This window comes from Oncorhynchus mykiss, chromosome 6, assembly GCF_013265735.2.
Source record: "Oncorhynchus mykiss isolate Arlee chromosome 6, USDA_OmykA_1.1, whole genome shotgun sequence".
NCBI classification, from domain to species: domain Eukaryota; kingdom Metazoa; phylum Chordata; class Actinopteri; order Salmoniformes; family Salmonidae; genus Oncorhynchus; species Oncorhynchus mykiss.
The window spans coordinates 58916341-58931907 of record NC_048570.1 but is presented as its reverse complement, the minus strand read 5'-3'; the positions used below and the strand labels follow the sequence as shown (position 1 = coordinate 58931907).

General features: G+C 47.6%; 1 protein-coding gene across 1 annotated transcript in view; it reads right to left on the bottom strand.

Annotated features, from left to right (window-relative positions):
• Positions 1-15567, bottom strand: part of LOC110526935 (neural-cadherin) — a 186056-nt gene that overhangs the window by 68631 nt on the left and 101858 nt on the right. Inside the window, exons 9-18 of the mRNA XM_036980609.1 lie at positions 13577-13745; positions 12654-12824; positions 12238-12410; positions 11420-11587; positions 9775-10024; positions 8540-8667; positions 6336-6522; positions 4507-4650; positions 2932-3215; positions 325-1939 (exon numbers count right to left, since the gene is read on the bottom strand). Coding sequence (XP_036836504.1) covers positions 325-1939; positions 2932-3215; positions 4507-4650; positions 6336-6522; positions 8540-8667; positions 9775-10024; positions 11420-11587; positions 12238-12410; positions 12654-12824; positions 13577-13745 — 3289 coding nt within the window. The remainder of the gene's footprint in view (positions 1-324; positions 1940-2931; positions 3216-4506; positions 4651-6335; positions 6523-8539; positions 8668-9774; positions 10025-11419; positions 11588-12237; positions 12411-12653; positions 12825-13576; positions 13746-15567) is intronic.

The following is a 15567-nucleotide window of genomic DNA, read 5'->3' as shown; positions in this document are numbered from 1 at the left end:
ATGATGTATTGGCTCATTTTGTGAAAGGAGAGGAAAACACCTGGAATAGATAGTCAACCCTGAAGAGGAGAAAAGAGAATCAGCTATACCTAATTGCTCGCTCCTACAGCGGCTCCTACAAAAGGCGCCAGAACAACAAGAGAGACATGGCTTCTTTTCATAAACTCCCGGTTGTAGCAAAACCTTCAAGCCTTGGAAATGGTCAGACTGAGGGTCAAACGATTTGCTCCTCATTCATATATTGCTCTGTGAATTTGTTCTCTCATTGCGGTGCTATTCATGAATTCATGCATTATAGTGTATTGATGATGGCAGTGATCTCACCTCTGTGACTGTTGACAAAAATCTCCTTCTCTCCCGCCTGGTGAGCATGGTCGTTCTCGTCTCCTATGGTGATGGTCAGAGTGTTAGTGACCGTCTTGGGTGGATGGCCGCTGTCACTCATGATGATCTGCAGGTGGAACTCTTTCTGCCTCTCCCGGTCGAAGGCCCTCAGGGCTGTGATGGTGGCCGTGCCATTTCCGTTATCCTGCAGGTAGAAGTCGTTGCTGTGGTTTAGCTCTAAGGGAAGGCTGAAGTAGAATGGAGAACCATTCTCCGCTGAGTCTCGGTCTACGGCCCGCAGTAGTGTGGAGGTCTGGTTGAGTCTGACCAGCTGGGGACCAGCGACGTTCTCCCACACCACTGGGGTGTACACTGCCTCAAACTCCGGCCCGTTGTCGTTGACGTCCAGCAGAGTCAGCTGAATGACGGTGCTGCCCGTCAAGGCCGGAGAGCCGTGGTCAGTAGCCAGGATGACCAGGTGGTGCTGCGCTGCTGTCTCTCTGTCTAGAGCGCTGGTCACAGTGACTAGACCAGACTGGTCTACAGAGAACTGGCCCAGAATGTCTGACTCCTGGAGGATTTTGTAGGTGATCTCCTTGTTTTGGCCTGAGTCAGAGTCGCTGGCCGTCAGCCTGGCCACACTGCTGCCCACGGGCACGTCCTCGGGCAGGGGCGCCGGCGGCTGGGAGAGCGCGATGAAGATGGGTGTGTGGTCGTTACAGTCCTCTACCTCTATGATACAGTGGATGAAGCTTGAGAAGTCCAGGTCTTCGACCTTCAGGGTGAGGTTGAAGCGCTGCTCACTTGTCCTCTCGTAGTCCAGCCTCTTCTTCAGTCTCAGGGTGCCACGCTGCTCCTGCCGGTGGCTCACCATGGAGAACTTCTGCTCCGGGTCTCCTGCCACCACACTGAAGGTGAGCTGGGCATTCTCTCCCGTGTCCCAGTCCTCAGCAGACATCTCCAGCACCACCGCGTTGGGCTCACTGCTCTCAGGAACCCTGGCCAGGCAGGACCGCTCTGTGAACCTGGGTGCGTGGTCATTCACGTCTGTCACCCTGATGGTGGCGGTACCCGTGCCCATCATGCCACCCCCGTCCCTGGCCTCCACCACCAGCAGGTAGGCCTCTGCCTGCTCCCGGTCCAGGCCACTCATTGCCACCGAGATGGTGCCCGTGGACGGGTTAATGCTGAACATGTCAGAGCCGCTGCCACCTGTACCCGTATCACCCACAATCCTGTAGGAGAGCACGGCGTTCTGGCCCACGGCCGAGTCGTCCAGGTCGGTGGCCGTCATCTCCATAACAGAGGTGCCGGGGGCAGAGTTCTCCGGCACGTTACCATGACAATCGGGGGCACAGGTGAAGACGGGCGCGTTGTCGTTGATGTCCCACACGTTGATGATGATGTCAGTGAATCCGGTCAGACCCTCGCCGCCCTCATCTGTGGCCAGGACCACAAACCTCCACACGGCCCGCTCCTCCCGGTTCAGAGTCCTCTGAGCGTAGATCTTCCCCGTCACCTCATCAATAATGAACTCGCTCTCGGCTCCCTGGCCATGGAGGGAGTACCGCAGGGCCTCCTGGTCAGCATCCTTATCTGGGTCAGTAGCAGTTACCTACAACATCAAAGGGAATGTGCTCGGTGAAGCTTTTTAATCTGCAGCGCGCCAACTTTCTTTAATGGAGTTCAGCACTGTTTAATTATTGAAGCTTGCTGACTTGGTGTCATCCATCAGGTTGGTTGAAGTGTTAACTTCACACCTACCTACTCTGCACAGTGATCAACTCTAGTTTATCGGCTATGTGCACAACTTTCACTCTCCTGACCTCAGCCCCAATCAATCCCCAGGCAGAGCAACATGTTTAAATCTACCATGAGAATTGCAGAGCGTCAGGTTTTGTAGGTGAAATGAAACCAATGAGCTACCATGGAGTGGTGGGGGAAAAACTGCTAGTGGGCTAAAGCTTCTACCAGACGTCCCATCCGAAGAATCTTATAAAACAGGGATGGAACGAAAAACAGCATGATGTCATCTCATGCAATTCAGTCATAAAGGCTTTGGGTAATAGAGTGTCTTGTAACCTCCTGGCGCACAATGACTCACATTCTGAATGACAGAACTGTGTGACCTTGGGACTCTAAGGTTCTATTATTCTGAGATAATTAGCTGGAATAATTGTTATCTTGTTTTCTTCAATTCAGGTATGCAGTAGGTCCAGAATATTTTACAAAACGAAGGCTATGCCAGTAACTCGGTTTTGACAAAAATGCAGATCGAACGTTACAATTTTAAGCTCTTCCGATGCTGATGGAAAAGCATTCAAATGATTACGGAGAGAAAATGTGAAATACACATCAAAACCTCAGTCTTTCCCAATGACAGATAGATAGCGTTGTATAACACGCTTGAGTTGGTGACAAAACACTCTCCTGAGATTTTAGACATCTGATACTGTACATCGTACTATTCTCCCTCATTTTCTACTAACACACGTGTGATGACTTCAGAGATAATTTGTGCTGCTGTCAAAATAACTGCTGTCATGCTGTCATAGTAACGTGACAAATACAGATTACTGCTGGACTCAGTGAGCGTTTCAAACACACCTGAAGCACGAACACAGGCGATCCATCCAGCTCTTCAGTCACAGAGCCGTAGTACTCGTTGACCGTGAACACTGGCGCCTCGTCGTTCTTGTTGACCACGTTGACCATCACATCCGCATAGTCTTCCCACTTCCCGTCCGACGCCAGCACCAGCAGCTTGTAGCCCTTGTTCCGCTCGTAGTCCAGAGGCTGGGCGATGAAGATGGTGCCCACCTCTGGTTCCACGTCAAAAACCCCGCCAGTGTTGCCAGACGTGATCTGGTAGCGGAGCTTAGCATTGGCGCCTAAACAGAACAATGTGGTGACTGAGATATATGTAGTAAGCAGAGTGGGCCACCATGAGCATCACATACACACCATTTAACATATATAGGTAACATTTTCAGGAATCAAACTTTCGGTTTTTCAAATGAAATCTGACTGAATCTGCTTAACATTTTAGGAAGTTTTTTTGTTGTTTTTTTTGCTTCACAAAGCAATTGTACTAAAGTATATTAGCTGATCAGCAGTTCTATACAGAATCCAATTATTGAGAGGAGACTCTTTGGAATCTCAAACAGATTCAATAAATTACAACTCAGGAGAGGGAGAATGGAGGAATCTCCAAAGACACAAAAGATTCATAGCTTATTTGCAACATGAAAGTGAGGACGCCAGAACAGAGCAGAGGACTAATCCCTAATCCTGAGTATTTTGTTGTGTTGGCAACAGTGCTAATGAAACATTAGAATGACTTGTGAATAGATATGTTTTCATTTGAGCTTCCTCTCCCCCTTCAAACGGCTGAGTTCAAATCCCAGTGGAGACCATGCATGCACAGAGCGAGCAACGCAGTGTAAACAAACCAAATGAATAAACAAACACAAGAGAACTCCTATTCCCACTTGTACGTGTTAAAAATATATAAAAAAATCCCACTTTCCCTGGCTATAAGTTGTTATGCTGACAGGAGGAGAACAAAAAGAAACGATCTGTTTCCACTTCCTGGAACTCTTATCAGCACAGTAAAGGAGAAAGACCTCACTGTCTCTCTCTCTCTCTCTCTCCCACTCTGTTCTCTCTCTTTCACTGTGTTCCTAGTTCCCTAGCTCCCTGGGTGGTGATAATCTGCTCGGGGGTGTCGGGCCATCAGCATAGCTGGCCCCCGCGTGTGTGCTTTATTACCCAAAGTGGCCCGGAGACTGTCCTCTCACGAGTGGCTCTGTGTGTTGAGATTGCAGAGATGGAGCTGGTGGCGCAGCCCGAACCCATTCATCACAGAGAGGTGGTTGCTGCTCCACAGGCCTACCCGTTCCGACATGATAAATGTCTGATAATATGGAGCTATGCCTGATTTATATTCTGTATACACTGCAGTACCTTGACAAGGAATTTGACACGCCAAACAATTAATGACATGACATCGATGTGAAACATACTTAATAAAAATAGGGCATCGCAACCGTACTGTGTTTTCTTCAGGGTTACGACCTGAGGAGAGATGGAGAGCCCTCGTAACCTCTCACACGTTCACTGAGCCCAGGGAGAGTGAGAACGACAGGGGAGTGGCTTGTTTCCTCCCTCTCCACCACGTACCTTCATCCTCGTCATTAGCACTGACAGTCAGGATGGCAAAGCCCACGTCTGCATCCTCATCCACGTCGACTTCATACACCGTCTGAGCAAAGACAGGCTTGTTGTCATTCACATCGCTGATGAAAACCCTCACGTACGCCGTGTCTGAAGGAAGGAGAGAGAGAGAGCACGGAGTGAGAGATTAAACGCCATGCCCGCTCTTATTCTGTCAAACTGAACATATCCCCCCCTTTCCCTCGCTCTTCTTTATCCCTCTATTTCTCCCTCCTATCTTCACCCTCTATTATTCCTCACATCTCTCTCTCTCTCTCTCTCTCTCTCTCTCTCTCTCTCTCTCTCTCTCTCTCTCTCTCTCTCTCTCTCTCTCTCTCTCTCTCTCTCTACTCTCTCCTCTCTCTCCTCTCTCTCTCCTCTCTCTCTCTCTCATCTCTCTCTCTCTCTCTCTCTCTTTTCTGAAGCAATCCGTAGGCAGATGTGAAAAGAGCCCCTTGAGGGGAGGAGGGGGGGTGGCCAGTATAATATGCTCCCTTTCCCCACGCCAATATAATATGCTCCCTTTGATATTCGTATAAAAAGGAACATAATTTGCAATACACTCTTCAAGAGAAGATCAATTGTGTAAACTGGTTGCAAAGATAGCTTGCAGTTTAACACAGAGAAAATGCAGCCTGGCAGCGAAACAAGCCACAACCTCCAACCTTTTACACCTTTCTGAGTCTGTCAGACGAGAGGAGAAGGAGAACATATCTGTTTGGGCAGACACAGCCATCGTCAATCGGTGTGTCTCCTCCTCTTCTGTGTTCCAGACACACACAGAGAGAAGTGTGGAAAGTACGCAGTGTCAATACCGTGACAGATTGCTCTTTCCCCGTCAACACAGCTATTGCACCAAGGTTATGTTTACAACCCTTCTTCAACACTGCTATCATCGATTACACCATCGCCCTACTCCTGGCTCCTCCAATTTCATTCAGTATACTCTTTAGTCGAGTGAGAGGGAGAGAGAGAGATTATAGATTGAGAACACGTGTGTGTGTGTGTGTGTGTGTGTGTGTGTTGCATGTGCAAATGTGTTTTCTCCCTCCATGATTCACACCATCATGTCAGTATGTCGTATAAGACAGGATGTAGGTGCCTGTTGCTAGGAGGGAGAGAGGAGGGATAGTGAGGGATGGAGAGTTGAGGGCCCTATAGAGACTCATTCTACATGCTAAGCAACAGAGCAGTGTTCTGGGAGGAGTCTCCATCACTCTGAAGCCCCTGGTCTCCACTTCTCTTTATATCATCCTCATCTAATATTTATAGCACTGCAAAATCACACGGATCATCTTTTTTTACTCCCTGGCCTTTTTAATATTTAAGTGGTGTTTACGCTGTCAGAAATGTCATATAGGGCGAAGCCGACTGAGAGCAACTTTTAATCATCTATGATAATATGAATGAAAAATACATTCTCCATAAGACCCTGTCTGGTTGTTCATCAGCGGGTGAGAGTCCCCTCTGGGGAGAGATGAGCATATCTGGTGGAGAGAGAGAGAGGATCCCTCCCCACCAGAGAGACAAGCCGCAGCTCAGACTTAAATGGCGTCTTGAGACTGCCATCCAAACCCCAGCCCTCCTACTGTTGTACCAAGGCCTGTCGGGGAAATGGGGGGCATTTTAAAATGTATTGTAATGTACTTAGACAATGCACACATTGTATTCCTATGTCGTCCCAATTTGATACGGCGTGCTACTGTGTGCATACTGCATGCATTGCTGTTCTCTCTCTCGTCCTCCACCATCCTCCAGCCCTGTTGAGGTGACGAGATGATCTGAGCTGGTCTCACCTGAGTTGGGCTGTCCATGTTTCCCAGGTCGGGCTGACTCCCAGCCGTCCACTGACTTGACCTCCAGCAGGTAGGAGCCTTTGGTCTCCCTGTCAAACACGGCCTCTGTGTAGATGGAGCCCAGCTCGGGATCAATCCGGAAGTACTGGTAGTCCCCACTGCGGTCTTTCAGCAGGGAGTAGGAGATCTGAGACAGACAGAGAGAGAGAGAGAGAGAGAGAGAGAGAGAGAGAGAGAGGAGGAGGAAGAAGTGGAGGGAGAGCAGGAGACCAGGGTAGAAGAGAATGAAGGACGAGGTTAAAGAGAGTGGCATGGAGAAGGTGAAGGATATGAACGGAGTGAGAGAGGACAGAGAGGACAGGATGTTGGAGATGCACGAGGGATGAGAAAGAAAGGATGGACGTGAGAGAGACAAGGAAGACAGAGATACAGAGTAAGGATTACCAAAGATAGGTCAGTGAGACAGGGGGAGAGAGAATAACAGTTTTAGTCAAACAGCAGAGTCTCTAAAAATAGTCTAACACACCATGCATATGATTCATTTATCTCTCTATTGGGCTGGATGTGACCCAAACCACATGTGACCCTGTGACAATTTTTTATGTGTATCGATAAAACAAAGTCATTATAATTCGGTTTAAAGCAGGAACCTGAAGTCTATTCACCAACAAAGAATGAACCTAATGTTTAATATTCAAACCGAATAAAAGCTGTGTCGACGAGCTATAAATGGCATTCAACAGCAGCAGGAAGTAATTCAACAGAACTCATTGAGAGAGAGGATCGAAACGGCGTGGGTCAGAAAATGAATACAGGGGAAGAGCAACAATTAAAGGCTGAATTAAAATGTAATGCCATAATAAAAAGGTTGTCGGGGTCAAGTTATTTGTAAAAAAGACTCCCAAATTTAAACAGCTGTGAATGATTTGTTTCTTTCATATTCACGCCCACCAATGATCCTCATTATCTAAATGTGGGCCTGCATGCATCTATGATTCAGCCTGCCTCGGCGAGAGCAAGCAATTCAGCAGCCAAGGACACTGTGCCTGCAAAGAACCGAGTACATTTTATGTACCCCTGTGCCAATAGCCATGGTGTCCTCGTACTGGGAATTCAATTATGAGTAGACTACCCATACTGTTAGTGTGCGTGTTGGAATGTGTGTGTGTGTGTATACATGATGGTGTGTCTATTGAGAGCAAGACAGAGATCAAGAAAGAGATACACAGAAAAGCAGCAGGAAACGCAGACAATGCTGTGGGTGTGAGTGCGTGTGTATGCATGCTTGCGAGAATGTGTGCGCTCAAGCGCACCCTTCTGTTTGCGTGCGTGCGAGCATGCACGTGTGTGTGTGTGTGTGTGTGTGTGTGTGTGTGTGTCCTCTCAACACTTGCATCCTTAACAATCTTTTACTGCAGTGGGCTAAATCAGGGTCACGCAGAGTGTTTATTGGTAGTATTAAACAATTCTACTTTTAAGTATACATCCCACATACATGGTTCTGGGCTTAAAAAGAAGAAGACACCTGTACCATGTCACATATAGAGTTGAAATGGATTCAACTTGGAGTTTGCATCCCAATATTACACTTTATATGCATCACAGATGACTGAAATATAACAGAGCCGCTGGACATAGAAACACCGGGTTTTCGGCCGTTAAAGAAATATAACGTTTATTAATTATGAAAAATATGAAGAACGTTCCACCCATGAGGCCACGAGGTCATTTAACTGCAGGAAAGGGTGGAGGTTCAGTATGTGTGACGTGCTGCATTGTATGTTTTATACAGTGTGTTGCTCTCGGCTCAGGAAGCCGAATCGCAGTACAGATTTCATGGCCAGGCTTCAGGAAGCAGACCCTTGTAGAGGAACACTATAATGCAGAACTCTAGACTAAAGATGGGGTTTTTCCATTGTCTACCTTCGGTATTTAAGACTCCAAGGTGAAATTAAAAGGGGGAATTGATACTGAGTTTATACTTGAGTGGTTTCAACAATTATCCAGTTACATACAGTAGTGGTGGGTTGTTCACATGGATTTAAAGTTAAAACTGTTGTTGACAACACTAGGCCTGGAGTACTACAAATACCCCAGCTTTTCTGAGAAATTGCTAAGAACCAGGACGTGTATTGACAAAATGTCTCAGAGTGCTGATACAGGATTGTTGTTTGTATTTCCATTATTCCAAAGCGCTCCGTCACCTTTCCGTTGAGTCCCAGGTCCAGGTCATTGGAGGACACCTGCGTGACAAACGTCCCCACCTCCGCCCCCTCTGTGACCGACGCCTCGTAGATGGACGAGGTGAAGAAGGGAACATTGTCGTTCACATCTAGCAGAGAAAAACACCAGCATTATCCGTCATCATTTGGCTCAGTACTTTCTCAGTGAAAGGGGTTTATAAGGAGCAGAGTGTCGTTCACGCAGCAGGCTGTACAAACAGGGCGGCGGCAGACGCCACTCTGCGTCCGATAAGTCTTTGTGGCTAAACATTTGTTGACAGAGATTAATGAGACCTTGAAACTCTCCTGGAAGGTGTATTGAACCATTTCAAAGACCTCTTTGTGACAGTCGAGAGCTCTCTCTATTTTTCACCATTCAGCCATTTCCACAGACAAACAATACAAAACGGCTTGTTAGAGTCGTCCGTCTATTTAACTCAATTACCTCTTTCTTAGTTATTATAGAGAACTATGCGGCTCGGATGCATTCAGAGTTACGATGCACTTCCCATGGTCGTATCTTTTTCAGCAAATGTCTTAATCTATGAATTAAACATGGGCCTTAAATCCATTACAACCCTCTCCTCCCCTTCTCTCCGTCTCCCTTCTTCCTTTCCAGCCCTTCCTGCCTCCATAGTACTCGCTCCATCCTCTGGAGAAGACTGAAGGCTCACTTATTAAGACAGATAAGGGAGAGGAGAAGGAGAGGTGAAGGAGTGAGGAGAGTCTAGCCAGATTAATTATGTCTCTCTGGTTTAAGACTAACTCTCATGAATGATAGAAGGGGGAGATGGAGTCTGGTTAGAGGGAAGCGGGAGGATAACAGGAGGGAGTCTCGATCTGGGCTACGGTGGGAATGAGAGCTATTTTGGGACAGAGGGTCAGGGGTGGGCTGAACTGCAGCGATAACTGCCGTGGTAATGGGAAATTAAGCTTGGATCGGACCGGTAGGCTGGAAATCGACTCGATTTTAATAAAGAGATTGAAGCCCAGTACATCATGCTTTCTGGGGTTTGTCTGGAGGAGAGAGAGAGTCTGGATGAGAGAGAGGAAAAGTGACAGAGAGAGAGAGAGAGAGAGCGAGAGAGGAAGAGTGACAGAGAGAGAGAGAGAAATGGTTGTATACAGTCATTGTTGAGTCAAGACTGCTGGGATGGAAGTAAAAGGGGATAGTATTATGGGTTGTTATATGAGCAGGTTGCATTGCTCTGTGTTACCTGTGATGTTCAGATGGACCGTAGTGAAGGCAGCCAGGGGGACTGCAGCCACATTCTGAGCCCGGACCCTCAGTATGAAGTTCCTGGTGGTCTCATAGTCCAGGGGCTCAGCCACCAGGATGGAGGCAGAGCCGTCCTCACGGTTAGGGGTCAGATAGAAGCGTACAGGCATGTTGGTCTCCGGCACCATCCCATCCTCCAGGTTATAGGTCACTCTAGGGTCCCCCAGTGGAGAGGTGGCCTTGATAGTCTGGGGTTCAGAGAGGAGACAGAGACAGGGGAAACTGAGGACACCAGCAGTCAATTCACACCTCGGTGACTGCCTGCACGCTCTACTCAGCCTGCAAAACAAGCAGCTCTACAGATCAACTACAACCGACTGTGGCCCATTAAATCTCAAATATTTATCTTGCTTATCACTTAGAACTCCAAAGGAATCTCTCTCTCTCTCTCTCTCTCTCTCTCTCTCTCTCTCTCTCTCTCTCTCTCTCTCTCTCTCTCTCTCTCTCTCTCTCTCTCTCTCTCTCTCTCTCTCTCTCTCTCTCTCTCTCTCTCTCTCTCTCTCTCTCTCTCTCTCTCTCTCTCTCTCTCTCTGTGAAATATTAATCTGCATTTCTAATAGCCTTAATAGCTTATAAATGATAGAGAGGAAATTCAGCAAATTAATTTTCAATGCTTTAGTTAAAAAATAAAAGCAAATGCCTATGAATAATCCAGGGCTCGTGATTGCCAGAGCCTGGCTCGTAGAAGTAATGAAGCGGTTGGCTTAAAATAGAGGCGATGGAGGATGAGTCTGGACATGGGTAGGGAGAGGGGGAACAGAGGGGGGGGGGGGGTGTTGGCTGGAGTAAGATGCCATGAGGATATAGGGCTATCCCAGGACACAGCAAGTGCCAGAGAGAGGGAGGATGGGAGAGTAGGGATGGAGGTTGAGCCCTGAGGGAATGATCTACTCTCGTTTTTGCCGTAGACCATAATAGCTTGGTGTCCATACAGTTCGTCATAATACGCATTACTGTGCATTACTGTGCATTACTGTGCATTACTGTGCATTACTGCAGAGACATGGTAAATGCAGCTAGTGTCATTCGGTGTTGTGGTGTTTGTACGGTACAGTAAAGTGAGAGCCGTAAAGAAACAACTTTAATGTTAGATCAAGCAAGTCTACTCCATAATGCTTTCATTTGCTTTGAAGCCCTGGGTAAATACTGGTTCACAGCTCAAAATACCTCTCTCAAGTTACCAGCCCCAAATCTGTAATATGTACCTATCCTAATGTGTGTCATCATGTCCTAACCTCCCCTTGACTCCCCTTTCTCTAACCCCATGTACCTCAGAATACCTGTTTCAGGTTACATCTGCCATACTTATCCTAATTTGTATTCCATCATGATTCATGTTCAACTCAGCCCTAAGACAACCCCTATGTCCCTCTACCACCCCCAGGACATATAACCCCATGTGTATGTTAAAACATGACGTCATATATTTCCCCTCACATTCCACCCACACAGTACCTCTGCATCCCAAATGGAACCCTATCGCCTACTCGGTGCATTACTTTTGACCAGAGCCCTGTAGTGCACTACATAGGGAATAGAATACCATTTGGGATATAGCCTGTTTGTCCCGGTCCCCATTTTACCACTATGGGTGTGTCCCTGACGGTATTCTCTGGGATGACCACATCATAGCTGTCCCTGTCCCACTGCGGAGGCTGGTTCTTCACGTTGGTGATGGTGACGGACAGCTCCACCGAACTGCTCCGGTTCCCCCCGTCCGTGGCAACTATCTCCCGGGTGATGTAGGTCCTCTGTAGTCATAGCAACAACATAGCTGTTACATGACACATGCTGACTGAAATAATAGCAGTTTAGACTGGGGTGAAGAGGCAGGAAAGCTAGAGAAGTAATGAAACATAAGCCCTCTCTGTGATCGTGTAGATAAGATTACAGCGAGAGGTCAGGGAGTGTCACAGGGGCAGGGACACATGCTGGTTGTATTTGGCCCACGGGTGAACGTAAATGACACCGTCTCATCACTGATGACTGACAGAATGCTGCCCAACAGCGTTCTGCTGACAGAGGAACTCTGTAGTCATAGCAACAGCTTCCCTAGGAGCACTCATAATAACACCTCCTCGCTACACCAGGCTTCCCATTTCCTGCTTTGTGATAAAACATTCTCCCCCGAGGAGGGACATTTACAGACTACCCTGCGAAGAAGAAAGAAGAAAAGGGCTAAAAAGCTCTCAAACATTAGCTTGTTAGATATGTGCTGGCTTTATAAAGACTCTTTCAAAGAGCTATTAGACTTCCTCGATACTCTCGCTGAAGCTGGAATTATTCTCCGTCGCGCGTCCTCACCTCAACCAATGACACACGGGGCTGGACGACTTAACGTGCAGCCGAGATGGGTTATGTGGTGGGGTTAGGGGTTAGGGGTTAGGGTTGTGTTCCTGACCTGTGAGATGGGCTGGTTGACGTAGACCCAGCCGGTTAAGGGGTTCACCCTCAGGTACTCTGGCTGCTCTTTAGACATGGAGTAGGTGACGGCGGCATTGGTGCTGTAGTCATCGTCGTGGGCCGCCACACGCAGGAAACTGGTGCCAATCATTGTGTCCTCCCGAAGGAAGTCTGTGGTGAAGACAACACGTCATATTCAATTGGCTGGAGAAAAAAAAAATGATGAGCATTAGCTCTGCTGATTAAACTATGTCTGGGCGAGAACAACACAGATGTGGTGTTGTCAATGAACCATTAACAAGGTAGACATGACATGATCTGCAAATACTACTGGATCAACAGTAGGACTAGATTGTGTGTGTGTGTGTGTGTGTGTGTGTGTGTGTGTGTTTGGGTGTGATCCCCAGCACGCACACTCGTAGCGTAGGTTCTCAAACTTGGGGCTGTTGTCGTTCTCATCGAGAATGAGGATGTTGAGTTGACAGATCCCTATGAGGGGATCTGCTGCCTGGTCCGTAGCTGTCACCGTCACCGCGTACTCCCGCTGACGCTCGCGGTCAAACTTCCTGGACGTCACAATCGCACCTGAGGGAACCGTGTTATACAGTGGTTGCTATGGACAACGGCCAGAGGCAGACTGGACACAACAAAACAAATCTCAAATGCTATTACTGCCAGGGTGTAGGCTAGTATTTATACAATTTCGGCTTAGCTCTGCCACTGAATGAATCGGATTTATCATGTCAGCAAATGTAATGACATGCAACTACAGATCTCAGTAAACAAATGAAGGACGTGCATACACTGTGGATGTGCTAGTAAGGTTTATGATCAAGTGTTGGCGTTTTTTGGAAAGTGCACTTGAATTCAACCAAAGCCATTCGGAGGATTCCTCACAGTTCATGCAAATCCAATCCCTCTCCTTTCACTCCTTTCTCTCTCCTATAAAAGGTTAATGATTGATGTCCACTGAACAGTTACATTTCCTGAAGCAATTCCTTTTTAAAAGAGGGCTTGTGAACATTTTTTAAACGCTGTCTTTTCTTCCCCTTTTAAACGCTGTCTTTTCTTCCCCTTTTGAGCGCTGGCACATTTCGAAAGGGTGTCATTAAAGGGAATTAGATTGAACTTTGGAATTCATGAAATACTTCAAGACAGTTCCCAAAGCAATCCAGAGAGGAGGAGAAGAGAGAGAGAGAGAGAGAGAGAGAGAGAGAGAGAGACAGAGAAACACCAGCGAGAGCTGCAGAGACTCAACCCTTTCAGTTCCGGATGACATGAACACTATGGGGATGCTACTAGGGTTCCACAACCAGTGAAGTTGGACTCTACCGTACCTGTGTCTGGGTGGATACTGAAGGCAGGCACAGTGCTGTCTTTGTGCATGAATCCATAGGTGACTCTCCCATTAGAGCCCTCGTCTGCATCCACGGCGTGGACCTGGAGGACGAACGCCCCCGCAGGCTGGTTCTCCAGTACCGTGGTCCGCTCCCGGTACTGCTGGCACTGAGGGGGAAAGGGGGAAAGGTACAGGGATCGTGGCATAGAGAGAGAGAGAGAGAGAGAGAGAGAGAGAGAGAGAGAGAATAAGATGGGTAATGGAGGAATGCCAGTTACCAAATGACAGAGGGAGAGAAATTAGGATGCATAGAAGGGGATGAAATTAAAGAAAAAGGTCATTCAGTATATTAAGGACATTTGTGGAAGGGAATGAAAGAGAGAGGGATGGGAGACAGTTATGAAATAGTCAAAGAGAAGGGGAAAAAGGGAGGAGGACAGTGGAACGAGGGCGGAGAGATAGGAGTGAATCATTGAAAGGAGTTACAGAAAAGGAGAAGTGAAGAAGTAGAGAGAGAGGGGGGGGGGGGGGGGGGGGGGGCTTGAGGAAGGAACTGTCTCTCATTAATCCCTCTATGTTTTGCTCCATAGAGATTCATCTGTGTTTTATAATTAAAGAGGCCTTGAATCAATTCCATCGAAACAGATCCACAGAGATACGGAGTAAGCCTGGATAATTCGGATGTGCTCCGACGCCCACACACCTTCCCTCTATCCTCATCGTCATCTGAGCGCTTGCTCGGTGTGTGTGAAGGGAAAACAGTCAAATCTTCCAAATCCCGTCTCTCTGCCATCATCAGATGGCTCATTTTGGCGCGCCTCAGACAGAGACAGCGTTTCTCTCTCTCAAAAAAAAAGGAGATCCCAGATCAATTCAGCAGCTCGTCTTTGATGCTTACTTCTGACATCTAATTAATGACAAGGGAGCTCATCTTCCACCCTCCTCTCCCTCTCCTCCCTCTCCTCTGCCACCCCTTCCTCTAACCATTAGTCAAAGTCTTTCTAGGCCCAAGTTCAATGTGTTTTCAGAGGTCAGGTGTCCCTAAGCGAGTCCCAGTCAGGGATGAGAGGAGCTGTGGTGGATCTCAAACTCAAACCGTACAACCCCCCCCCCCCCCCCCCCCCTCTCCTCTCCAGCCGCATTTACCCCCCTCTTAGGAAGCTTCAGGACATGGCACTCTCACAGACAACCCAAGGGCCCAGGAGGGGCCCTTCTCTTAGGAGTCGCTGAGTAACTGATGCTCACACATCCACAGGAACTGCCTGAACCTCAGCCAAACACACAGGAGCAGAAGGGCCAAGGGCACAAAACCACATAAAAGCATCTTTCTCTCTGCTCTCCGCCTGCTGTTTGCTGCCTGCACAGAGGAGGAAAAAACTGAGCACACAGGCAAAGTGGTCCAGCTGTGTTTTATTTTTGAAATACTTTCTCTTTGGACTTTTTTCTCCTTTGGACTTTTTTCCTCCCTTTTGTGGAAAACTCTTGTCCGCACCTCAGTTCAACTATAGTTTGAGCATGTTAGCGCAGATAAATAGAAACTAAAACAATTCACAAAAGCAAAAGCACGATGGAGTCCTGTGGGAGCTGTGTGTGAGAGCACATGAAAAGGTTGAAGCTGATCTTGCAGCCTAACATGTGAAACACGCACACGTACAAAATGCTCCCAGGACTACGGGGAGTTATCTAGCTTTACTGTGCGAGGCCACAATTAGCTCCAAATATCTCAAATGCAAAACTCATGTAATTTAAAATTGAAACATCGGCAGAAAACAGGTAGGGCTGTGATGATTCGGCATATCTTTCAAACACTTCATTAAAAACCCTTAGATGATCTAGAAATAGAGTGGGTCGGCCGGCTAATCACACCTCTGGAGGAAGGAGATGGAGAGGTAATAAATAGAGGCGATAGAGAGAGAGAGAGAGAGAGAGAGAGAGAGAGAGAGAGAGAGAGAGGGAGCTGCAAAAAACAGATAAGAGAAACCGAGAAAC